The 26,770-nt window shown below is 31.9% G+C and overlaps 1 protein-coding gene and 1 long non-coding RNA gene across 2 annotated transcripts in view; both read left to right on the plus strand.

Annotated features, from left to right (window-relative positions):
• The first annotated feature begins 1,837 nt into the window (after nt 1-1,837).
• On the plus strand, nt 1,838-25,028 carry LOC127735623 (polycomb group RING finger protein 3-like). The gene is made up of 8 exons (XM_052245859.1): nt 1,838-1,998; nt 12,573-12,712; nt 14,010-14,106; nt 14,690-14,745; nt 15,928-15,987; nt 16,469-16,698; nt 17,659-17,739; nt 20,565-25,028. Exons 2-8 carry the CDS (start codon nt 12,604-12,606, stop codon nt 20,610-20,612), a joined length of 681 nt encoding a protein of 226 aa, XP_052101819.1. The 5' UTR covers nt 1,838-1,998; nt 12,573-12,603; the 3' UTR covers nt 20,613-25,028.
• LOC127735633 (uncharacterized) overlaps nt 4,587-26,770 on the plus strand; it is a 151,334-nt gene continuing 129,150 nt past the window's right edge. Inside the window, exon 1 of the long non-coding RNA XR_007998533.1 lies at nt 4,587-5,810. This is a non-coding gene — a long non-coding RNA (uncharacterized LOC127735633). The remainder of the gene's footprint in view (nt 5,811-26,770) is intronic.

Raw genomic sequence — 26,770 nt, forward strand, 5'->3', positions numbered from 1 at the left:
TTGCTTGTTTGTGCAATCTTCTGTGGATGTCAAAACTTGGATTCAATAACCTGTTTGAAATTAGCCTTATTAATGTAAGAACGGTGGTGACGGTCTGTTTTACATTTTATACAAAGTCACGGCTGATCGGACTGCGAATGTTTATTGAATTCATTATCCGGCGATCAGATAGTGATTTACAAGGACCCCACTGCGGGAAATAAGTTTCATTAACTTTTGTGGGTCGTCCTGAGGTATTAGGCTGGTGTGAAAATCTAGTCTATTTAATAATATTACAGTATAGTTAAATATTAAAACAATGAAAATTTCCATAATTTTATCCGTTTTAAATTATAATTTTTAGTGCTCATTACTGTAAAACATTCTAATGTCTGTAACTGTAAGATCCTATCCATGTCTAGCGCTATATTTGTATGTCATTTCACTTTATTGTGTCTGTCAGTTTCATGCTTTTTATCTTGAATAAATATTATTTTATCATCATTATAATAATTATTCCACCTTTCTCTTTTAGTTGTCCCATTTGATGTCAACCCTCCGTGCCGACAAAACTTACTAAATTGATAAACTGTTTTGATAAAAATTTTATCGTCCTAAATTATATTCTAATATTTGATACTGGACGTAAGAAAACAGCTGCAAGTTACTTCTAACAGCTTTCAGGGAGATTGAATTTTGTTCTTAATTTAAGCAACAAAAAAAGTCTAGGTTGATTTTTAAAATTTTTTTGTTGAATTCTTTATTATTTTTTTTAACCTAAAGTCTGCCAATAAGTCAACTTGGACCATCTTTTCAAAGTCAACTCTGAACGTCAATTCCAATTATAACAAAGTATAAACATTGAGTTTGGGCTATTTATATGATAAAATGTAATATTTGTTTCTTAAAATCTCATTTCATTTTACCTACAGTATGATGATTAAAATAATTTAAATTAACGATTAATACTGTAAATTTAACTAGTCTAATCACAGACATATGTCTCTGGTCTAATCATGGTCTAATTAAATGAGAAATAAAGTGAAAAATACAATTACACAAACTCATTACAGAAATCATATTATATGTCTCTGCAGAAATTAATCATAACCATGCAAAAACTATGAACATGATGCATGTCAATACAAATTGTCCAGAGTTTATAAGTTGTGATCTTGAATTGTCTATAGACGTCTCTTCATGGACGGTCCAAGTTGTCTTTTTCGTCATTTATAGTAAAAACTCTCCCTTTATTCTTTGCATTATAGACGACTTCTCTTCAGATACATTTTCGCCCTCGAAGACACTCATTAAATCATTCAAATAGTCAAAACTCATTTGTACTTTGTCTGGGTTGGCATTACAGACGGTCCGATTTGACTTATACACCTTATCGCTATTCCCGCTTGACCCGAGAATCTGTCCCGCTCGAACTTTTGACGTCATACAACAATCACTTTTCCATTGTGGCGTCAGACATTTTCTATTATGACGTCAAAATTTTACGGGAACTTGTGTGATGTCCAGTAATGGCGGACAAATAGCGATAAGGTGTATTGACGGTCCGAGTTGTCATCTCGGGGTCTTCATAGTCGGTCCTCACACGTCAGTGCTTTGATTATAATAGCTACCGTAATAAAGAATTCGTAGGATTATTTTTATTATTTATTATTATTATTGTTTTGGGGGTAGCTTTTCTGCGGTATGGAACTTGCGCCCTACTTAACTTAGCGTAGGATTCATAGGCGAACACTTATAAAGGGAAAGACGGTAAAGGGTGGTACTTTGTGTATTGTAAAATGATCAGTGATTTGTTGAAGGATAGATAATTGGCCAATCAATAAAGCTGTATTATAAACCTGAAATCAGGACTGGTACCGGAATTAGAACAAGTTCGCAACAAGGAGACAAAGCAGTCCGATAAATTTACTCTTATATATCTCTGGGGAAACACACTTACAAACACATTGATATCCAGACAAAGAGAAAAATCCTCTAACAAACGAAAACAGAATCATGGTAATTTGAGTCCTTACTTTTAACTGTGGACTCGCTTGATATAATCATTGTAATCATGTACAGTAACTGTAAGTTGTAACAACCTATCCCTGATTTTTTTCCTGAACTGAAAGATCTCCATTATTGTTTGATTAACTAGGGAAGCAAGACAACTCTCCTCACACCCAATCGCCCCTCAACAAATCGCCCCACTCTTTTAGAAAATCGCCCCACACTGGTTTACCAACTCGCCCCACTTATGAAAAAGGGTTAAATCATGTTAAATTTACTCCTGCCAACTCGCCCCACTCGCTGCTGGATAACTCGGACTAAACCAAAATCGGCCTATCACAAAATCGGACTATAACAAACTCGGCCTACCACTATTTATATGCAGAAAAAATTGAACAAACTCGGACTACGATTAGTAGATTGAGTTGTTAACGTTTTTTTTGTCTGACTTTTTAATGAAACGGGATTATCTTTTGTGTGGTTATCTCAAACATGTATTAGTGACATTTGGTTAAAGAATACAATCAGAACATCACTCCAAGATCAGTTTCAACAAACATGGTTTTCAAATATGCAAGCATGTTCGAAGACATTAAATTATCGAATTTTTAAGGATACTTTTGGGTTTGAGAACTATTTTGATATTTTAGAATTTCGTGATATTTATACTTTATGCAAATTTAGAACCATCAACCATAAATTACCCATTGAGATAGGGAGATGGACAAATATTCAGAGAGATAGAAGAAATTGTAAATTATGTAACTCTAAAGATCTTGGAGATGAGTATCATTATATTATGATGTGCACAGAGATGTCAGTAAAAAGAAATGAATGTATTGATAAAAAATATGTAAATCGTCCAAATATAATTATGTTTAAGAAAATTATGAATTTAAATATAAAATCTAAATTGAGAAAGCTGTGTACTTTCATTAGATTTATAAATTGCCATGTGTGCCCTCCTGGCTAAATACTATCAGTACACGTACAATTGTAAATAGTGTACATATTTTCTCTGTGTATTCATGTATTTATGTCTGTATTATTGATGTCATGTAGTGTCTGTATACCATTGTAATTGCAAAGGTTTGACAGAATAAAGATATATATATACTTTTAAAAAAAACCTTTATATATAAAAAATTATATACGAATTTATGAGAAAATGATAAATATTTTTGAAAAAACAATATAAAGAAATGTATTAAAATAAATTTAGATCCATCATTGAAATATGTGTTATATGAGTTGAATTTGATATTTTTGAATGAGGATAATTAACTTCTATTTGAAATATTATTGTGATTTTCTCGTTTGTTATGTTTATTGACAAAAGATGTTTTAATGATTGGCGTGTGTCCATGTTTGTATTGTGTTTAATCTTGGTGTTCATTATTAGTATACAAACAAAGAGAAATTTGATTGACAGTGAATAGCTTCTTTACAATTTCATTTATCTGTAATTCTTTATTAATGGAAAAGTAACTATATTTAAATTGTCACATCAAACAGATACAATGTTTTTAGAAAGACAAGCCGACGCAAACATTTATTATACATATTTCATTTATTATACATATTTCTCAAAATAGATGTGGAGTAAAATTGAAAAAAAACAACAGATATTTCTTTTTCTCACAAACCACTGGGATTCAACCAATAAAAGTATGATCAGAAACATATAATACACTACACTGTCTTATAATTACATAAGAATTGTAATAAAAAAAAAAAAAGAACATGAAAACGTCAGTTATACCATAGATATCTATGGTTATACACAAGCTGCTACTTCGAAGAAATTGTAATATTTAGTTAATTACAATTTCATGTAATTACAGGTAGTTTTGTTCTCACTTTGGGTGATTAAATAGGTGTCAACAGTACATGTGCCAGTTGTTAGTTTAAATTCAGTTGATTAAAAAGTTGTCAACGATACATATGGCATGATGTCATATTCCCAGTTCAATCATATAAGATATGCATATGATAAATTATTTTGAGAGGGACATATATACGAATAATAATACAGAAAAGACAGATAAGTGGTAGATTTTCATTATTAAATGAATTTATTCTTTTCTTTTTATACATATCTTGTTAACGTAATTTATATGACTCGCTTCTAAAATGTTCAAAATGATTATTTAAATAATTGTAAATCATAATTAATTAATTGCAAATTAAGTATTGATAATTAATTTCCAATAAAGAAAACAACATCCAACATCATACTTATATTCTTCTAGTAGTCCGAGTTCGGTATAGTCTGATTTTGTGAGGCCGATTATGTTATAGGCCGAGTTTGTTATAGTCTGATTTTGTTATAGGCCGAGATATCAGGGATTCGCCCCACTTATGAAAATGGGTAAAATCCCAATGAATATATATTATACGTCTGCCAACTCGCCCCACTTAAATGGAAACTTAACTTCTGTACACAGAATTAAAAAGTCACTTGTGATACAAATAAAAATCGAAAATTCAAACTATGATTATTATTGAAATTAAATGATCTTTCACTTCTTAAAATATAATGTAGATACATTATTTATTATTATGTAATTTACATATTTATTGGAGAATAACTTTATTCTTGCTGCAAGCTTAGTTATTTGCAAAATAATTGCAAAGAAACCTGTTAATTGTATCATAATCCGATATATTATCATAACAATTTAAGGATTCCAATTTAACAGCAATTTGTTTTTATAGCAATTAACTGATTGGTTACATTTGTCTTGAATTAAGAATAATTAAACACTAATGAGCAATCAGTGAAAGACAAATGTTACTTTCAAATAAATATCAAAGAGATTGTCCATTCATTCATTAACAATAAGGGTGTGTCATGTTTTTGTCCGTTATGTCTGCAAAACATGGATCACCAGCTCTTTCTACCAGATTACTGCATGGTGTGTGTTCAACCAACCTACTAGGAAAAACAACGACATAGAAGGCTGGGACAGGCACCTCAACTAAAAGAACAACGATGAAAAGCCAGCCTTCTACGACCTCATCCAGAAACTTCATGAAGAGTCACAACTCCTACCAATCCTATCCTATTCAATATATGGGAGCAGTACATTGCCGGCATGACAAATTTCATTGGGATTTTTCTATTTTTCATAAGTGGGGCGAGTTGGCAGACCTATATTCAGGGTGATTTTAACCCTTTTCCTAAGTGGGGTGAGTTGTCAGACCCATATTCAACGAGATTTTAAACTTTTTCATGAGTGGGGCGAGTTGGTAAACAAGAGTGGGGCGATTTGGTGTGGGGCGATTTGCCAGTGAGGCGAGTTGTCATGGACTCATTAACTAGTAGCTTTGAATAGTTAATATGAAAGTAACAGCTTAATTTTTAATGACTATTGTTTCAGAAAAAGGGTGAAGGTTTGGTACCATTAAAACGTTTAAACCCGCTGCATTTGTTTGCACCTGTCCTAAGTCAGGAATCTGATGTTCAGTAGTTGTTGTTTGTTGATGTGTTTCATAAGTGTTTCTTGTTTCTTGTTATACGACCGCAAAAATTAAAAAAAATTTGGTCGTATATTGGTATGACGTTGGCGTCGTCGTCGGCGTCGTCCGAAGACACATTGGTTTTCGCACTCTAACTTTAGTTTAAGTGAATGGATCTCCATGAAATTTTACCATAAGGTTCAATACCACGAAAGGATGGTTGGGATTGATTTTGGGGGTTATGGTACCAACAGTTAAGGAATTAGGGGCCAAAAAGGGGCCAAAAATAAGCATTTTTGTAACTTCCAGACAATAACTTGTATGTAAGTGTATGGATCTCTCTGACATTGTACCACAAGGTTCCATATCACAAAGGGAAGACTGTAATTGATTTTGGGGGTAATTGACTCAAAATTTTAGGAATTAGGGGCCAAAAAAGGGGCAAAAAACAAGCATTTTTCTAGTTTCATGACAATAACTTGTGTGTAAGTGTTTGGATATTTCTGAAATTGTACTACAAGGTTCCATATCACAAAGGGAAAGCTGGAATTGAGTTTGGGGGTAATTGCCCGAAAAGTTTAGAAATTGGGGGCCAAAAAGGGGCCAAAAATAAGCATTTTTCTAGTTTCCAGACAATAACTTGTGTTCAAGTGTATGGATCACTCTGAAATTGTACTGCAAGGTACCATACCACAAAGGGAAGGCTGGGATTGAGTTTGGGGGTGATGAATCATAAGGGGGTTCAAAAAATTTGGGGGGGGGGGGGGGGGGGGTTTCTTTTTTTCCTTTTTTTTTTCTTTTAAAATTTTCCATTTTAAGTTGGTTATTTCTGATTAATATTTAAAAGCAAATAATAATGATATGGTAGGAGATACACACCAAACAGGATGTGTAAATTATTATATAATAAGTATTGTGCAATAGCAAGAAATTTTCAATTGCACAGTATTGCACAATAGCAAGAAATCTTCAATTGCACAGTATTGCGCAATAGCAAGAAATCTTCAATTGCACAGTATTGCACAATAGCAAGAAATATCCAATAGCACAATATTGCGCAATAGCAAGAAATTGTCAATTGTACAGTATTGCACAATAGCAAGAAATATTCAATTGCACAGTATTGTGCAAAAGAAGATACTTCGTATAAATTGCTTATTTCTTGATCAATTTCAATGGGGTTTTATTCTTGAATTCTTGGGGTTCTTTAATATGCTGAATCTAACCGTGTATTAAGTTTTTGGATTTTGGGCCCCGTTTTTAAATTGGTCCACATTGAGGTCCAAAGGGTCCAAAATTTAACTTTGTTTGATTTCATCAAAAATTGAATTATTGGGGTTCTTTGATATGCCGAATCTAACCGTGTATTTAGATTCTTAATTTTTGGTTCCGTTTTCAAATTGGTCTACATTAAGGTCCAAAGGGTCCAAAATTAAACTTAGTTTGATTTTAACAAAAATTGAATTTTTAGGGTTTTTTGATATGCTGAATCTAAACATGTATTTAGATTTTTGATTATGGGCCCAGTTTTCAAGTTGGTCCAAATCGGGGTCCAAAATTAAATTTTGTTTGATTTCAACAAAAATTGAATATATGGGGTTCTTTGATATGCTGAATCTAACCATGTATTTAGATTTTTTATTTTTGGGCCCCGTTATCAACTTTGTCCACATTGAGGTCAAAAGGGTCCAAAATTAAACTTTGTTTGATTTCATCAAAAATTGAATTCTTGGGGTTCTTTGATATGCTGAATCTAACCATGTATTTAGATTTTGGATATTGGACCATAATAGGTGAATGTCCAATTTAAAATTTTTAAGTTCTTAGACCACATTCATTCTGTGTCAGAAACCTATGCTGTGTCAAATATTTAATCACAATCCAAATTCAGAGCTGTATCAAGCTTGAATGTTGTGTCCATACTTGCCCCAACTGTTCAGGGTTCGACCTCTGCGGTCGTATCAAGCTGCGCCCTGCGGAGCATTTTATTTTTTATATAGATTAGACCGTTGGTTTTTGTCGAGCCTGCGACTTTTGTCGCAGAAAGCTCTACATAGGGATAGTGATCCTGCGGCGGCGGCGTTAGCTAACTTCTTAAAAGCTTTATATTTTAGAGGGTGGAAGACCTGGATGCTTCATACTTTGTATATGGATGCCTCATGTTACTAAGTTTCCGTCAGTCACATGTCTAATGTCCTTGACCTCATTTTCATGGTTCAGTGACTACTTGAAAAAAAAGTTAACATTTTTTGTAATGTTAAATTCTCTCTTATTATAAGTAGTAGGATAACTATATTTGGTATGTGCGTACCTTGCAAGGTCCTCATGCCAGTCAGACAGTTTTCACTTGACCTCAACCTTATTTCATAGATCAGTGAGCAAGGTTAAGTTTTGGTGGTCAAGTCCATATCTCAGATACTATAAGCAATAGGTCTAGTATATTCGGTGTATGGAAGGACTGTAAGGTGTACATGTCCAACTGGCAGGTGTCATCTGACTTTGACCTCATTTTATGGTTCAGTGGTTAAAGTAAAGTTTTTGTGTTTTGGTCTGTTTTTCTTATACTGTATGCAATAGGTCTACTATATTTGGTGTATGGAATGATTGTAAGGTGTACATGTGTAGCTGGCAGGTGTCATCTGACCTTGACCTCGTTTTCATGGTTCAGTGGTCAAAGTTAAGTTTTTGAGTTTTGGTCTTTTTTCTAATACTATATGCAATAGGTCAACTATATTTGGTGTATGGAAATATTTCATGATCTATATGTCAGTCGCGCAGGTTTTATATGACCTTGACCTCATTTTCACGGTTCATTGCTCAGTGTTAAGTTTTTTGTGTATTGGTCTGTTTTTCTTAAACTATAAGCAATAGGTCAACTATATTTGTTATAAGGAAGAATTGTTAATTGTACATGTCTGCCTGGCATGGTTCATCTGACCTTGACCTCATTTTCATGGTTCATTGGTCAATGTTTAGTTTTCTTGGTTAATGTTAAGTTTATGTGACAGTTGTAATAAAGCTTTATATTTAGGACTATCAACATAATATCAATGATTAGTAAAGAAGGCGAGACATTTCAGCGTGTGCACTCTTGTTCCCGTTTGAATGATTTTACACTAGTAATTTTTGGGGCCCTTTATAGCTTACTGTTTGGTGTGAGCCAAGGCTCCGTGTTGAAGACCGTACTGTGACCTATAATGGTTTACTTTTATAAATTTTGACTTGGATGGAGAGTTGTCTTATTGGCACTCATACCACATCTTCTTATATCTAAGCTTTGGAATTAGTAAAAACACTCACTGAATGTACAAATTGTAAAAGTAGACAGCAAATTTAATTTCATTGCTTGGCTCAGCCACTCTTTAATCTCAATTAGCTTTAACCATTTTTGTTGTCTAATACAAAAAATGTTTTATGAATTTTCACATTATTTCAACACTTATTATTCATATTATATCATGACATGATTCTAAACAACAACAAAAATTGATAAGAAGTGCGAATGTGAATATGGGCAAACAGAGCAAGGGCGTACAGAGTTCCTAACCAATATTCTGGCGTTATGTTATCATTTAGCACTTTCAAATATATGACTTAGTTTGGATATAAATTTACTGTGTCAAAAAAAAGTTATTTGGATTTTAGAGGAAATATTTCAATGTGCTATTGATATAAAGTAATGCTAAAATAATGGTCAGAAACGTTTTTGATTACCTGATTGTTTATGAGATTGAACGATTGGAAAAGGTTTGTGTTCATAAGGATCAATCTGGCAACTTATGCCTTTCCTGGAAAAGTCGATAACCAAAAGTTACTACTTTTGACCTGGACAAATACACTTTTCAACCTTTTTGTTATAAAAATAAATAATTTTTTTCACTGTAAATTAATTTGTGCTATTCTATCTCAAAGAAGCTATTATTACGTACCCATTAGGTTGACTGGTACCCAATTTATGTAACTATTGATATCATTAAACAATCACTTTTTCTGGTGCCCAACATTTTTATGCCCCCGCCGTAGAGGAGGATTAAGTTTTACCCTTGTCTGTACGTCCGTACGTCTGTACGTCTGTACAATGTATGTACATCCGTACATCCCAAAATTGGTTTCCGTTCTCTAACTTTAGTTTGCCTCAACCAAATGTTATACAACTTATACACAATGCTTATTACCACTAAACACAGATCAAGTTTGAATTATGGTGGCATCACTTTTACTGTTCTAGAGTTATGCCCCTTTGCAAATGGAAAATTGCTGAAATATTTGTTTCCGTTTTCTAACTTTAGTTTGCCTCAACTAAATGTTACAAAACTTATAAACAATGCTTATTACCACAAAACTCAGATCAAGTACAAATTTGGGTAGCGTCACTTTTACAGTTCATGAGTTATGTCCCTTTATAACGTTATATGCAAGCAGGGGCATTATCTGTGTACCATGGACACATTCCCCATTTATTTGTAGCTTTCATGGCTATTGTTCTTACCTTTTTATACGACCGCAAAAAAATTTTGCGGTCGTATATTGGTATGACACTGGCGTCGTCGTCGTCGTCCGAAGACACATTGGTTTTCGCACTCTAACTTTTAATTTAAATGGATCTCAATGAAATTTTACCATAAGGTTCAATACCACAAAAGGAAGTTTGGGATTGATTTTGGGGGTTATGGTACCAACAGTTAAGGAATTAGGGTCCAAAAATAAGCATTTTTGTAACTTCCAGACATAACTTGTGTGTTAGTGTATGGATCTCTCTAATATTGTACCACAAGGTTCCATATCACAAACAAAATTTTAGGAATTAGGGGCCAAAAAGGGGCAAAAAACAAGCATTTTTCTAGTTTCAGGACAATAACTTGTGTGTAAGTGTATGGATCTTTATGAAATTGTATTACAAGGTTCCATATCACAAAGGGAAAGCTGGGTTTGAGTTTGGGGGTAATTGCCCTAAACGTTTAGGAATTTGGGGCCAAAAAGTGGCAAAAAAACAAGCATTTTTCTAGATTCCAGACAATAACTTGTGTTCAAGTGTATGGATCTCTCTGAAATTGTACTGCAAGGTACCATACCACAAAGGGAAGGCTGTTATTGAGTTTTGGGGTGATGAATCATAAGGGGGTTAAAAAAAATTGGGGGGGGGGGGATTTTTTTTTCTTTAAAATTTTCCATTTTAAATTGGTTATTTCTGATTTATATATTAAAGCAAATAATAATGATATGGTTTGAATAGGTAAATTAAAATTTTTTAAGTTCTTAGACCACATTCATTCTGTGTCAGAAACCTATGCTGTGTCAAATATTTAATCACAATCCAAATTCAGAGCTGTATCAAGCTTGAATGTTGTGTCCATACTTGCCCCAACTGTTCAGGGTTCGACCTCTGCGGTCGTATCAAGCTGTGCCGCAGCGGAGCATTTTATTTAAATTAGTATTTTTTTTCAGTTATTCTTATTTCAATTTATGGTATGATGCAAATATATCATGTATATGTTTAATAGCTATTAATACCACAATCAATGAATAATAACTGGTAGATATATCATTGTACATGTACATGCTGCTATAAACAGTTGAAAAATCCAGATTGAAAAGTCGACAGGACCATACATGTATATTTTGGGCTTTTTCAAACTGTCCTATTTGTTGATGTCATTATTTTTTAGTTAATTTGTTGATTTTACAACAAAGTAGATCTTTTAAAAAGGATACCCACTACAAGAATGAAGAGATTTTGGTTCAGGTTCCTGGTCAAATATGAGTGCCAACATTTTTGGTAGATCTTCTGTAAGCTACAATGTAAGGAGCATGCCCATACTATAACACTTTCAGAAAATTGTCAGACAATAAAATTCTTCTTGTAGCATTTTATCCGAATTTTATACATTTTAAAATCAGTACACTAGACTTCCAGCTACATGTAAAACTGTATAGTGGTCATATTCATTTTCCTATAGGCATTAGTTTAAAAATCTATAGACTTTTTAAATGTAAATCTTTAATAGACTTATGTGACACTTGTTTTCTGCTTTATCTTTTGCTTCCGTATACTTTCTTTAAATCATCTAACATAAACTACAAATTTCAAATACTACAGGAAATTAAAATTACTACATTTTAATTGCACTATAACTGCAATTGTTTTTGTCAAGCAATACACTGCACTAGTTGCAATCCCCCCCCCCCCCCCAAAAAAAATGAAATCACATTATAGTGTTTTCTAGCTTTTAAAAAGGGCAGGGTAATTGTTTTCTTAGACGCTAGGGCACTCTTAGTAAAACCTTTATCTTTAAGACTTTCAACTTAAAATTAATGGTCAGTAAAGCAGGCGTGACATTACAGTGTGTGCATTCTTGTTTAGATGACACCAGTAAGAAAGTTGTCATAAATTCACAAGCACTCTGTCGTCATGACTGGTCAAATAGTTAAAGTGGTCAAACTTAAAATGAAAATATAAACAAACAGCTGATTGTTTACAATAACATTATGTTCATCCAATGCATCGTAAAATGATAACTCAAAACGATTGCCTAGTTCCCTTTTAAATTGTTTACATTTTGAATTGGTAGAGGTACAAATTTTGATGATGTCCTTATTAGATTCAAAATTTTGATTTCTTCCAAAGGGAAATAACTGGAAATGATCTGGCTAAAAGATGAATCGCAGAACCAATCATAAATTTGACAGGGCGATTTAAAATACGATGGAATAGGGACATGGCTCTAATTTTTTTTCCAAAAAAGGGCAGGGTGTCAAGAAAAAAAGGCAGGGCTCCATACCACGCCAAAACATCTACATTAACCCAGCACAAACACTACATTAACCCAGCACAAACACTTTTGTCTCCAACACTTAAAACTGGACAGGGATATGTTCAATCTTTTTAAATTTAATAAGTCAAACTTAGTGAAATGAAGGCTCTAAATTGAAAATCAGTTGTTCTAATAAGGTGGGATACACCTGTATATAGTATTTGGGGATGAAATAAAAAAGGGCAATAGAAAATTCTTCAATTTTTACAGGATTGTACATTTTGACTGTTTTCATAGCATATATAGGTAAGCTGTAATACAAGAAATAGTAATGCAGATTTCATTCATGTTTGTAAATTATAATTACAGCTATAATGAGTACCTTCACCAAAATACCAAAATGATGGAAAAAAGAGTAAAACTGAAAACTGTCAATACTCATATAACTTGTACTTTGTGTCGGGGATATCTTATTGAAGCAACAACAATAACAGAATGTTTACATACATGTAAGTATGGTATAGTAGTTTGAAGTATTGTTCTATTATATTGGAATGTAAACAAAGAAAATATTCTGGAAACAAATTGTAATTCTAAGAAGTAGGCTATAACTTTAAATGACACTTTCTATGTTTTAACGTATCTACACCACATTTGATCATAATTATTTGCTTTCTTAATTGAGAACATCAAAGAGTATGAAGAATTTTGTTCATATATTGATGTATTGATAATATTGCAATTAACTTTCTAAATACTGTTTTTGAATTTTTCAAAATAATGTGGCCGGTTACCAAAGTCATGACATTTTTGTCGAGCCTTCGACTTTTGTCAAAAAAGCGAGACATAGCAATCCTACATTCTGTCAGCGTCGTCGTTGGTGGCGTCCACAAATATTCACTCTGTGGTTAAAGTTTTTGAAATTTTAATAACTTTCTTAAACTATCCTGGATTTCTACCAAACTTGGACAGAAGCTTGTTTATGATCATAAGATAGTATCCAGAAGTAAATTTAAAAAAAAAATCCTTTATTTCTGTATTTTACTTATAAATGGACTTAGTTTTTCTGCCAGGAAACATTACATTCACTCTGTGGTTAAAGTTTTAAAATTTTTTAATAACTTTCTTAAACTATCCTGGATTTGTACCAAACATGGACAGGAGTTTGTTTATGATCAAAAGCTAGTATCTAGAAGGAAATTTTTATTAAAATTTTGTACTTGTTTATCCATATTTTACTTATAAATGGACTTAGTTTTTCTTCCAGTTAACATAACATACAGTCTGCAGTTAAATTTTTTAAAACATTCATTAGATTCATAAACTATCCTGGATTTTTACCAAACTTGGACAGAAGCTTCTTACAATAAAAAAATTGTATCGAGGGGAATATTTGTATTAAATTTTTTCCTCATCTCATTTTTGTTGAGCCTGCGATTAACAGCAAAAGTAGGCGAGACACTGGGTTCCGCGGAACCCTTACAAATTTTTTTGTAACTCAATCCTGGTCTTTTTCTCTAAGACAGTAATCACATTACAATGTATGAGTTTTGTGCAGACTCCTTAAAGTATTCAAACCCCTACTGAAACCGAGTGAAACATTATAATTACACAGACACTCCTAAACAAATGAATGTTTGGGTATACAGTATATAATTTTGTTAATGTATTCTTGTCAATTGCAGGCATGTCCAGTAATGGATTTTTATTGGGTAAAAAACTTCAAATCGTAAAATTTTTACCAATAAGAATGGCAAAATTATATTATTTTGAATTTATATCAAGGTAATAATATGTGTATTTCAGTCTGCAAGACATGTCTGGTGAAATATTTACATGAACACAACAAATGTCCTAAGTGTGGAATATTGATACATCAAAGTCATCCATTAAATTATATCAGGTAATGTTACATTTTTAAACATATAAGTTTATAATACCTTTGGGAATAAAAGACAAACTAAAAAGTCATCTGTAGTTGTACATGTATCTCATACTCATATAGAAGCTATACATGTACTGTGCTACCATTTCTTATTTTAGAGGTGTATTCCAAATCAATCAGAATCTCATTAATTGGGTATACAATGTATTGGTACTGTTGATCAGTACATTATTTATTTAGATATCATTTAAAAGAAAATGTAAAGAGATGGTTTGTGATTACCATAGAGGCAACCATCTTTTAAGACACAGTGTGTAAAAGTTTTAAACATGACATCTTTATTTCGCCATATGTTTGCACAATCAATTTTATCTATCTGAAATCAGTGCTTTGTATTCAGTCTAGAAATTGACTAGTTTATACATTTTCATGTGTTATAGACTGATAACATCTATCTACAAAGTAAGTAATTGCATAGTATATGTGATTGAGAAGCTATTTAAGATCAATACGAGAAAAATGATATATGATTTTGTTAGATTTCTTTGATTTTTTTCAACTGAGATGATGTATTTTAAGAAGATTGCATTTTTATTTTCAGTCATGACCGTACCATGCAAGATATTGTGTACAAGCTGGTACCTAAATTACAAGAAAGTATGTAGATGTTTTACCTATAAACAAATAATTTGTGATTTCATCTAAGAAAATTTTACATTTAGAGAATATCTCTAAATCTTTGCAAATTTCCTAGGAGTGATCCTCATTTTATCCCAACTAAATGGTATCTTTGGCGACAATGATCCCAGAGGGGTGCCCTCTGAACCCAACTAGAAATAGCGTTTTCGTCTTATTCTTTGGAAAACTTTGTCAAGTCAATCTGTACCAGCTTGACAGGAAAAATGTGTAGAGAGTAAAATTTTTGAATAAGTCTTTTTCTCAGTTAAATGGAAAACATACAAACATTTCTGAATATCTTATGATCAATTTTTACTGTAAACTATGCCTTTAAAAGAGCCAATTGCCAATAGTAGAATTTATTGATTGTGAGCAGGTGTAGAGGTCAAGCTTTTTCCTCAGGCTTTTGTAATTGTAGAAACAATACTTTATCTTTTCACTTAAGAATTGTGTCTTTTGTTGTCTGAAGTTTCTGGTTGTTGTTTGAAATCGACTTGTTCATTTCACTTCGGCCTATCACCACACTGTTTTTCGTTAGTGGCATGTTTGATTATGTTGCATAAATAAATATATGAATTTCATCTAATGGGAGGTCGTGGGTTTGAACCCCAGCCAGGTCAAACCAAAGACTTTAAAATTGGTACTTGCTTCTCCGTTAAGTAAGCTGCATTAAGGAGTAAGAGCAAAACTGGTTAGTTCGGAGTCAGAATAATGTTTCCGGTAAGGTGACATGTCTTCCTGTGGACTGTTACCTTGTGAACTAGCAGGTTAAAATTCTGGATCAGCTTGTTGGTCTAGTACAAAGCAGGGCTAAATTTCATATTGCATTAACATGTTCTCATCCTGAATATGCATATTAATTTGCCGCTGGACATTGAGCAGCCATCCATCATCATCATCATTTAATAGAATACTATAAAAATTGTCTGTTACCCAAAACATGAATTTACCAAAGTCTATTGGTTTTCACCAGCAATGCGGTTTTCTGAATCTATTGAAACTGAATACCATGGAATTTTCATGATGGAAATGGACAAACAAACAAAAATTATATTTTATGTCAGGCAATTAAAAAGTATATATAGGTTTTCAATGTTGAACAAACATTAATTGCACAGAGCTAATATCTATTCATACATTTGCATTGATTTATTTCCACAGAAGAAGCAAAACGTAAAGAAAAGTTTTACAAAGCAAGAGGAATAAAACCAGAACCAACAGGTGAGCTAATCATTGCTTACTTTTTGGGTGATTTATAAAAGTATTGCCAATTATTTATCATATGTAAATTTTAAAATTTTAAAACATGATATTTGTTGTCATTTCAAAAAAAAATAAAAGTTTTAATATCATGTAATGTAACTTTATATGTTAAATTGAGTACAGATAAACATGTCAAAAAAAATGACTCAGCAATGAGTTATGAGATAGTGTATAGCCTAATGACATAATTTGGTCAAACATGGTCACTTGTTTCCATGTGATACAACCCATTTAAAAGATAAGACACCCAAAGTATATTTTTAACTCCTTTTAATAAAGAGAAACAAAGGAGATCAAGAGATCCATAGTTCTGAATTAAAAATATTTTTAACATTTGGTTAAGTACTGTAACAAGGGCAGTAATCAGCCTTTGATGTCAACAGTTATGTTCAGATATAAAAATTCAATAGATAATATGTTTTTACCTATATCATTGTAGAAGAACCTATTCTAACGGAAGCGGAAATTAAAAAAGAACCAGTTGAAAAAGAGGAAAACCATGATTACCATAGAAATGATGAACAAGTGAATGTATGTTTAGAAGGACAGGATCTAGACATGAAATGTCTACGCAGGAAATTCTTACGATTATCCTCCCAAGCAACAGTTAGCCATCTAAAGAAATTCATTGCACTCAAATTATTTGATGATATTAAAAGGTTTACAGATGTAAGTAGTTGACAAAATTGTAACAAAATACAAAAGTCATTTCATTTTAGCCTAATATTTGGTTAGCACAGCATGATGATATTTAAGAGAGTTTTATTTTATTCGTACAAATAATTGTTCCCAGTTTTGTAACCAATCTTTTACTTTTGTATTGAGGAAAGAGAACTCATTAGCCTCTATATGAAATTTGAGCAGTTAGAATAACCAGCTGAGATTAAATTATATATTGTGGATATGATTCTTAATAAGAAATTCATGTCGCTAGAGTACAATGTATAGGTGCCTTATATATGTTAAGTGCTGAAACAATTGGTATTTTTTTTAATACCCAAGTAGTATTTAAATAGAATTACTCATAAAAAAATGGCTATAAAGAATTTATGCTAGATATAAAGAGCTTTTTCACAAATTTTGGAAAAGTTTTTTATTGAGGTAGTTTCATTTCTATTTGAAATTTAGTACTTAACTTTAATATAAAAATAAGGAGACAATGTATGATTGCCAATGAGAAAACTATTTACCTAAGTTTGAATAAAATGGATATAAGCAATTATAGGCAACCATACAGCCTTCAACAATGAGAAAACCCATACCGTATAGTCCGCTTTAAAAGACCTGACTTGAAAAATATGAAACAATTCAATTGAGAAAACTAAATGCCAAATTTATAACAATACAATTTACGAAAAACAATTATGACAGACATGAACCAAGGACAACCACTGAACTACAGGCTCCTGACTTGGAACAGGCACATAAAAAATGTTCATTATGATTTGAACCTTTTAAAACACATGCCAAATTAGAGTGTTTACCCAAATTTAATGGTTCACTGAACATGGAAATGTGATAGTTCTAGTGGGCCATTCCCCCATATGCTTGTTTTTAATATATATCTGTTTATAAATATGAAAGTGAAAGTAGTTGTTTTTCATTAAATATTATGTTGTTCAATTTCAGATAGAGATTTTGTGTAATGATGAACTGTTAGGGAAATATCATACACTTAAATTTGTAGCAATAACAAGAAAAAGACAAAAGGTAAGAAAGTGAAATTCCTGGGTTAAAAAAACTACTTTTTATACAACCGCAAAAAATCGTATATTGGTTTGACGTTGGCGTCGGCTTCGTCATTGTCGTCGTCGTCCGAAGACACATTGGTTTTCACACTCTAACTTTAGTTTAAGTGAATGGATCTCTTTGAAATTTTACCATAAGGTTAAATACCACAAAAGGAAGGTTTGGATTGATTTTGGGGGTTATGGTACCAACAGTTAAGGAATTAGGGGCCAAAAAGGGGCAAAAAATAAGCATTTTCTAGTTTCCAGACAATAACTGTGGAACGGTGTATGGATCTCTCTGAAATTATACTACAAGTTTCCATACCACAAAGGGATGGTTAGGATTTGCTTTGGGGGGTTATGGCTCAAACTGTTTAGGAATTAGGAGCAAAAAAGGGGAAAAACAAGGTTGTCCTGGTTAATGGACAAATACTTTAGTACAAAACATAATTTAAAGCAGTGTAAGGGAGATAAATCAAATACATCATTGAAATTACCTCCCTTACACTGCTTTTAAATTATGTATAAAGTAATGGTTAATGAACAATTAAGATAATTTAAAACAGTGTAAGGGAGATAAAACAACTACAACGTTTTGGTTACTTCCCTTACACTGCTTTTAAATTATGTTTAAAGAAATGCATACTTATAAAGGAAGACCAGTAAAAATATCTGCAAATGTTGCATCTTTTTCTTTTACACTATATTTTAAATTCTATTATAAAATAGATTAAGTTAGCACTATGGTAAATTTAAATGGGTAATTATGGTTGCAAACTCCATTGGAAATTTGAATTGAGATTATGACCATATCTTGAGGGAAAGAATTTTTTTGGGGAAAAAAGGGGGGGTTAAAAAAGAAATTGTGGGGGGGGTCAATTTTTTCTCATTTCAGATTTCAGAAATTAAAAAGAATTATTCTTCAAATATTATTTTTTTTAATTTCAAATATTGAAAAATTTCAAGAAGTAATCTTTAATTCCACAGTATGGCGCATTAGATTTGTAAAATCTTTGACCACATTTATTTTTTTGTTATGCTGAATGTAACCCTGTATTTAGATTTTTAATTTTGGGTCCAGTTTTCAAATTGGTCTACATTAAGGTCCAAAGGGTCCAAAATTAAACTTTGTTTGATTTTAACAAAAATTGAATATATGGGGTTCTTTGATATGCTGAATCTAAACATGTGTTTTGATTTTTGATTTTTGGCCCAGTTTTCAAGTTGGTCCAAATTGGGGTCCAAAATTAAACTTTGTTTGATTTCAACAAAAATTGAATATATGGGGTTCTTTGATATGCCAAATCTAACCGTGTTTTTAGATTTTTATTTTTGGGTCCCGTTTTTTAAATTGGTCTACATTAAGGTCCAAAGGGTCCAAAATTAAACTTAGTTTGATTTTAACAAAAATTGAATTCTTGGGGTTCTTTGATATGCTGAATCTAAACATGTGTTTAGATTTTTTATTATGGGCCCAGTTTTCAAGTTGGTCCAAGTTGGGGTCCAAAATTAAACTTTTTTTTATTTCAACAAAAATTGAATATATGGGTTCTTTGATATGCTGAATCTAACCATGTATTTAGATTTTTTATTTGTGGGCCCTGCTATCAAATTGGTTCATATTGAGGTCAAAAGGGTCCAAAATTAAACTTTGTTTGATTTTATCAAAAATTGAATTATTGGGGTTCTTTGATATTCCAAATCTAACCGTGTATTTAGATTTTTAATTTTGGTCCAGTTTTTTAAATTGGTCTTCATTAAGGTCCAAAGGGTCCAAAATTAAACTTAGTTTGATTTTAACAAAAATTGAATTCTTGGGGTTCTTTGATATGCTAAATCTAAACATGTGTTTAGATTTTTGATTATGGGCCCAGTTTTCAAGTTTGTCCAAGTTGGGGTCCAAAATTAAACTTTGTTTGATTTCAACAAAAATTGAATATATGGGGTTCTTTGATATGCTGAATCTAACCATGTATTTTGATATTGGACATTTGATTATAATAGGTAAATTAAAAAAAATCAAGTTCGTAGACCACATTCTTTCTGTGTCAGAAACCTATGCTGTGTCAAATATTTAATCACAATCCAAATTCAGAGCTGTATCAAGCTTGAATGTTGTGTCCATACTTGCCCCAACTGTTCAGGGTTCAACCTCTGTGGTCGTATCAAGCTGCGCCCAGCGAAGCATTTTATTCATTTTTGATTTTATAGTTGATCCTAATTTTATCAAATGATTACTAAGTTCACAGGATGATTCAATATCATTATAAAATAATAACTTGTTGAAAAATGTTAAAATGCAACAGTATTAGTTGATTTAATTGCCAAATTATAAGTTTTGCACAATTCTTGTTCAAACTTTAATGTGTAAGATGTAATAGTGTAAAGAGATTTGTATTATCAGTTATATTTAACATATCAAAAGGAGATAATCGAACTCCACACCTGAAGGGAGATAAATTGATACTTATGCTGGTAGAGATAGATATTAATTCTCATTTTACTATTGGGTATGAATGTTTATGGGTAAATTCATCCAAAATACCTTATTTTTATTTCAACTTTTATGTTTTGGTAAAGAAGGTCAACTGTCCGTTTTGTATATTTTTGATCCTGCAAAATATCTTTTAAAACATTTTCTTGAAACATACATGTATTGCTTTACGAAAGATAATGGGGAAAATGCAATGCAATTTGATCAACAAATTACACCGATACATCTGCAATTTAAGGAAACATACAAATCTAATAGATATCCCAAGTATAAATCAATTATGGTACTTAATTTATTTTATTTTTACCTAGGATGGACCACTTGTTCTACATTACAGACCAAAAACTATTGAGTACTGATGAGAAGACTTTTAAGTGGTTAGTTTACTGTTCTTCATAGACAAATACATATGTATACAGGACCTGTAGGACATCTGTAGATACCAAATGTCCTGTTCTTTATAGACAAATACATGTGTATAAAGGACCTGAAGGACATCTGTAGATACCAAAGCATTCATTGTGTGTGAAATAAATAGAACTTTGGTAATTCATTTTGGATATAAAGGAGGACTCTGTTCAAATATATATTTTATAAAAGGATTGCAGATAACAGAAGTAATTTTGACAATACATTGATTGACGAGATCAGCCAAGCATATAAGTGATATGAGTTTGCTTTCTTGGAGTTGTCCCATGTTTAAATAGACTTGCTCTAATTTATTGTTTTTGTATTTATGCAACTTATATTTATTGTATTAACATGTTTTATGATATTTTCTTTTTGCAAAACAAGTGATATTGATAAAAAGTTTATATCTTTGGATTAAAAATTATTTATTTGAAAAACTAGTAGAAAAATACAGCTATTGCATATATTTCACCTGATCCGCCATGGCTGAAATGACATTCTGTTAAAAAAAATTTAGATAACAGTGTTTCTTGAGAAATTTTGATTCACATCCTTGCCAAAACTTGTAGCATTAGGGTTAGCCAAGTGTTTCAATATAATCTTCAATCTCAATGGGGAAAATTGGAAACTGTTATTGATCTCTAATAAACTAATAAATAGCAAAATTTAAGAATATTACAAAACTTGACTTTTTACAATGAGAAATGACTTTGAGATTAACATTTCTTTGATAGAACATATCTTGATTATGAAGTTATAATGCTTAAATTATGCCTTTTCAATTGAAAGTTACTGTCTATTAATTTTTGTGGTCAAAAATAGTTATTAGAAATCCAGGTAAATAATTTATTATTTTAAGGTTTATAATACTTATATTCTGTCTTTAAAACACATTATCCTTTTGAATAAATATAATATACAATCAAATGTTAAAATTAAGAGACAAAACTTTGCTTGTGTAGTTCTAAATGCCTCAATTTACTATATTGTTTTTTTCTTTCACCTGATTTCAATTCTTTTCACATATTATATATACTTAACAATGTTGTTATTAAACGAAAGCAAGAAGGAAAAAAAACCATACATATCAAAGTATTGCAGAATTTTAGTCTTAAGCATAATGGTTAGGCCAAAACGAAAATATTTGTAATCAGGGTTTCCCTACTTAATTTATTTTTTATGCCTAAAATTGCCTACCCTAAAGTTTTAATTGACACTTTTGGTAGAGAATAGTGACAAAATAACAGATTGTCTCTACATGAAAATTAGACAAAATAAAAGAAATTTTTACCTCCTTACCCTGTTTTTTCTAAACAATAGAGTCCTCGACACACATATTTATGCCCCCATTTGGTGGCATCGCTTTAACCGTTCTAGAGTTATGCCCCTTTACAAACGGAAAAATTGCTGAATTTTTTGTTTCCGTCCCTATCTTTAGTTTGCCTCAACCAAATGTTCTTAAACTTGAACACAATGCTTATTACCACAAAACACAGATCAAGTTTGAATTTTGGTGGCGTCACTTTAATTGTTCTGGAGTTATGCTCCTTTACAAATGGAAAAATTGCTGAATTTTTTCGTTTCCGTTCTCTAACTTAAGTTTGCCTCAACCACATGTTATGAAACTTATACACAATACTTATTACCACAAAATTCAGATCAAGTACAAATTTTGGTAGCGTCACTTTTACCGTTCTTCAGTTATGTCCCTTTATAACTTTATATGATATGCAAGCGGGGGCATCATCTGTGTCCCATGGACACATTCCACATTTTTTTTTGTTTGGCCTTAATCTATGAAGTAGTTTAGAGTGAATCATTTGAAAAGAAAGCATATATGTATTAATGGTGCTTGTTCCATGAGGTTACATGTTATTTTGTGTATAATTATCCTTTGTATATTAGTTTTCTATTGTTTTGGCTAAGTTCAGGGATGGTTTTAATCTGTGTTTTAGCAGATATCGACTGTTGTCATCTGTGTTTTACCAGATATCGACTGTTGTTAGTATAAATTTATTTAATTTAGTACAACTAATTTATACACAGAGATTTGCTTACTGTACAGTCCTTTCTGCTTTTTAGCTCACCTGGCCCAAAGGGCCAAGTGAGCTTTTCTCATCACTTGGCGTCCCTCGTCCCTCGTCCTGCGTCCGTCGTCCGTCGTCCGTAAACTTTTACAAAAATCTTCTCCTCTGAAACTACTGGGCCAAATTTGACCAAACTTGTCCACCATCATCAATAGGGTATCTAGTTTAAAAAATATGTCCGGTGACCCGGCCAACTAACCAAGATGGCCGCCATGGCTAAAAATAGAACATAGGGGTAAAATGTAGATTTTGGCTTATATCTCTGAAACCAAAGCATTTAGAGCAAATCTGACATGGGGTAAAATTGTTTATCAGGTCAAGATCTATCTGCCCTGAAATTTTCAGATGAATCTGAAAACCGGTTGTTGGGTTGCTGCCCCTGAATTGGTAATTTTAAGGAAATTTTGCCGTTTTTGGTTATTGTCTTGAATATTATTATAGAAAGAGATAAACTGTAAACAGCAATAATGTTCAGCAAAGTAAGATCTACAAATAAGTCAACAGGCCCAAAATGGTCAGTTGACCCCTTAAGGAGTTATTGCCCTTTATAGTCAATTTTTAACCATTTTTCGTATATTTTTGTAATCTTTTACAAAAATCTTCTCCTCTGAAACTACTAAGACAAATTTAACCAAACTTGTCCACAATCATCATTAGGGTATCTAGTTTAAAAAATGTGTCCGATGACCCGCCCGCGAACCAAGATGGCCGACATGGCTAAAAAATAGTTCATAGGGTAAAATGCAGTTTTTGGCTCATATCTCTGAAACCAAAGCGTTTAGAGCAAATCTGACAGAATAAAATTGTTCATTAGGTCAAGATCTATCTGCCCTGAAATTTTCAGACCAATCAGGCAACACGTTGTTGGGTTGATGCCCCTGAATTGGTAATTTTAGGAAAATTTTGCAGCTTTTGGTTATTATCTTGAATATTATTATAGATAGAGATAAACTGTAAACAGCAATAATGTACAGCAAAGTAGATCTACAAATAAGTCAACATGACCAAAATTGTCAATTGACCCCTTAAGGAGTTATTGCCCTTTATAGTCAATTTTTTATAATTTTCATAAATTTTTGTAAATTTTTACAAAATATTTTCCACTGTAACTACTGGGCCAAGATCATTATAGATAGAGATAATTGTAAGCAGCAAGAATGTTCAGTAAAGTAAGATCTACAAACACATCACCATCACCAAAACACAATTTTGTCATGAATCCATCTGTGTCCTTTGTTTAATATGCACATACTGACCAAGGTGAGCGACACAGGCTCTTTAGAGCCTCTAGTTCTTTCTATGAGCTGAATCATCCCTTAAATTTAAGTGAAGTTTAAAAATATTTATTTATATCTAATTCTAGGAACTCTGAACACCTCAAAAAGCCTTATTTATACTTTATTAAAGTATTTTCAATTATCAATGAATTAATTACACATATAGATTCAGATTTAACTTTCAAGGTTAAAGTTGTTAGAATAGCAATCTCTCCAGTAAAAAAATTTCTTTTTCTTTGGAATTTAGAAAAGAACATAAATCATAAGATTTATATCAGCTCATGAAATTATGTTATAGAAAACTGGAATTAAAATTTGTAATTTAATGAATTAAAGAACCTTTGTGAGCACACTCACATACCCCACGCCTCATAACTCCTACAAAAGTAAATTGATAAAAATTTCTTGTGGATATGCACATCTTCATATTATGTCCTTAATATCTACAAAGTTCCATAAAATTCTGTTATGTGGTTTCAGAGGTGTTGCGATGGCAATCTGATGCAGTAGTATATTTAGGCCAAAATTTTAAGTTCAAAGTGGCTGAAACCCTAGAAAAAAAATTGAATCACAATTTCCTGTTGATATGCACATCTACATAGTTTGTCCTCATTAACAACAAAGTTTCATGAAATTCTGTTGTGTGGCTTCAGAGGAGTTGCAATGGCAATCTGTTGCAGTAATATATTAAGGCAAAAATTCTAAGTTCAAAGGGGCAAAGAAAGAGAACCATTTTTAACATAACCATGCTAAAAAAAAATATGGGCCCTTGTTAATTTCCAAGTATTGCAGTTTCATTTAATTTCAGAACTCACATGTTTCATTGCCAAAAATAGCTTTTCATTAGTTTCATTGATATTTACATTTTGTTTATTTGTTGTACTTGCAGTTGTACGATACATGGCTGTGCTATGCATTTATTGTAAAACCCAGTCATGCAAGTTTCATGTGCAGAATCATTGATATTTTATATTCAAATTATTAAAAATTGTTAATTCTTTTTAGACTTATTTCATCCTGTAGACAAATTTTAGATAGATTTTGCTCATTAGTTCTTTATACTGTAGACAAACTCATTTATTTTCACGATTTTCTTACTTGGTTGGCGTATTCATACAAGAGGAGTTTTACATATTTGTGACAATTTATATTCTCATTATATTTCTACATGCAAAAGTCATGACGATAAATCACTCACAAAGAATTAGTTGGTTTACAGTATTCCAAAGAAAACAGCAAAACTGACTGGTTGATAACAATGTTTTAATAACAAATGAAATCTAGTCTTATCCTGAAATGCTTAAAGTTGGCATTGTCATCAAAAGAAAGGATATGGTGTAACAAATCATGACACAAAATCACAATATGCATATGAAAAAAACAAAAGTAAAGGAGCAGCCCTTTTATTGCTGTTCTTCATCTCAAAGTTACAGTTAGGCCTTCATCATAGAGCAAAATCAATTACCTCAATGCAAGTATAAGACAGCCCCTAGCACTGATTTGAGTAGATTTCTTTGCTAGATGTCAATCTACTACATCTGTGCATCAAATAACACATTTTAATTTTTCAGATGTGTTTGTTGCTTTTTATTGTAGTTTTTGTTTGTTTTCAATATAGGTGTTGTGTTCATCTTTGTTGGTGTCTAGATAATAGGTCCATAACTTGCGTATAGGAAACTTTCAGGGGCTCCTTTTATGGATGTTCATTTGATGACTTTTGTTCCTCAATGCTCTTCAAATTTGTACTTGTTTGGCTTTCAAACTTTTTTTATCTGAGTGTCACTGATGAGTCTTATGTAGACGAAATGCGCGTCTGGCTTATAAAGTTATAAGCCTGGTACCTTTGATAACTATTTACACCACTGGGTCGATGCCACTGCTGGTGGACGTTTCGTCCCCCAGGGTATCACCAGCCCAGTAGTCAGCGTTTCAGTGTTGACATGAATATCAATTAATTATAAAATTACTGTTTGCAAAAGTATGAATTATTCGAAATACTAAGGATTTTCTTATCTCAGACATAGATTACCTTAGCCGTATTTGGCACAACTTTTTGGAATTTTTGGTCCTCAATGCTCTTCAAATTTGTACTTTTTTGGCTTTCAAACTTTTTTGATCTGAGTGTCACTGATGAGTCTTATGTAGACGAAATGTGCGTCTGGCATATAAAATTATAAGCCTGGTACCTTTGATAACTATTTACAGCTGAAATCAGTTTAACTCTTTTCAAGTTTTGAAATTAACAAATTGGTTGATGGAATCCATGTTATGCATTGAGTCAGTATGGTTTGTCACAAATAGTGTTACATTATCTGATTATACTGTGGATTCAGTATTATTCGTGGGATACTGATTATCATGGATTTCTTTGGTACAGTTGAACCATAATTTAAATGTTCAAGTAATTACATATTTCCTTTAGGCTTATATGCAGATTTTGGAGAAACCACTTAAATCAAATATCCACAAAATGTAAGTTTTTCTCAATCCATGAAAATAAACTAATCCACAGTAGTTTATTATGCTAGTCTTTATCTCAGGCGGTAAGAAATTCAGCAACATTTTAAATTGAGAAATCCAATATAATTACGTCTGAACTTTAATTTGACCTATAAAGCTATTACTTTTATTTGACATACATGATAAAAAGCTTCAGCTAGTGGCAATTTGGAGTTAAATAAAAATAAACATTGAATGTGTGAGTTTAAAAGAAAGCACATTTAGAATAACTTCATTTTCCAT

Source organism: Mytilus californianus, unplaced genomic scaffold (genome assembly GCF_021869535.1).
Source record: "Mytilus californianus isolate M0D057914Y unplaced genomic scaffold, xbMytCali1.0.p SCAF_3, whole genome shotgun sequence".
NCBI lineage: Eukaryota > Metazoa > Mollusca > Bivalvia > Mytilida > Mytilidae > Mytilus > Mytilus californianus.

Bases quoted from the DNA above. Each gene is read 5' to 3' on its own strand.
- LOC127735623 (XM_052245859.1), top strand. From the start codon at position 12,604: ATGATGGAAAAAAGAGTAAAACTGAAAACTGTCAATACTCATATAACT. The intron at 15,988-16,468 runs GTGAGCTAATCA...ATATCATTGTAG, and splicing joins AATAAAACCAGAACCAACAG to AAGAACCTATTCTAACGGAA. The intron at 17,740-20,564 runs GTAAGAAAGTGA...ATTTTTACCTAG, and splicing joins TAACAAGAAAAAGACAAAAG to GATGGACCACTTGTTCTACA.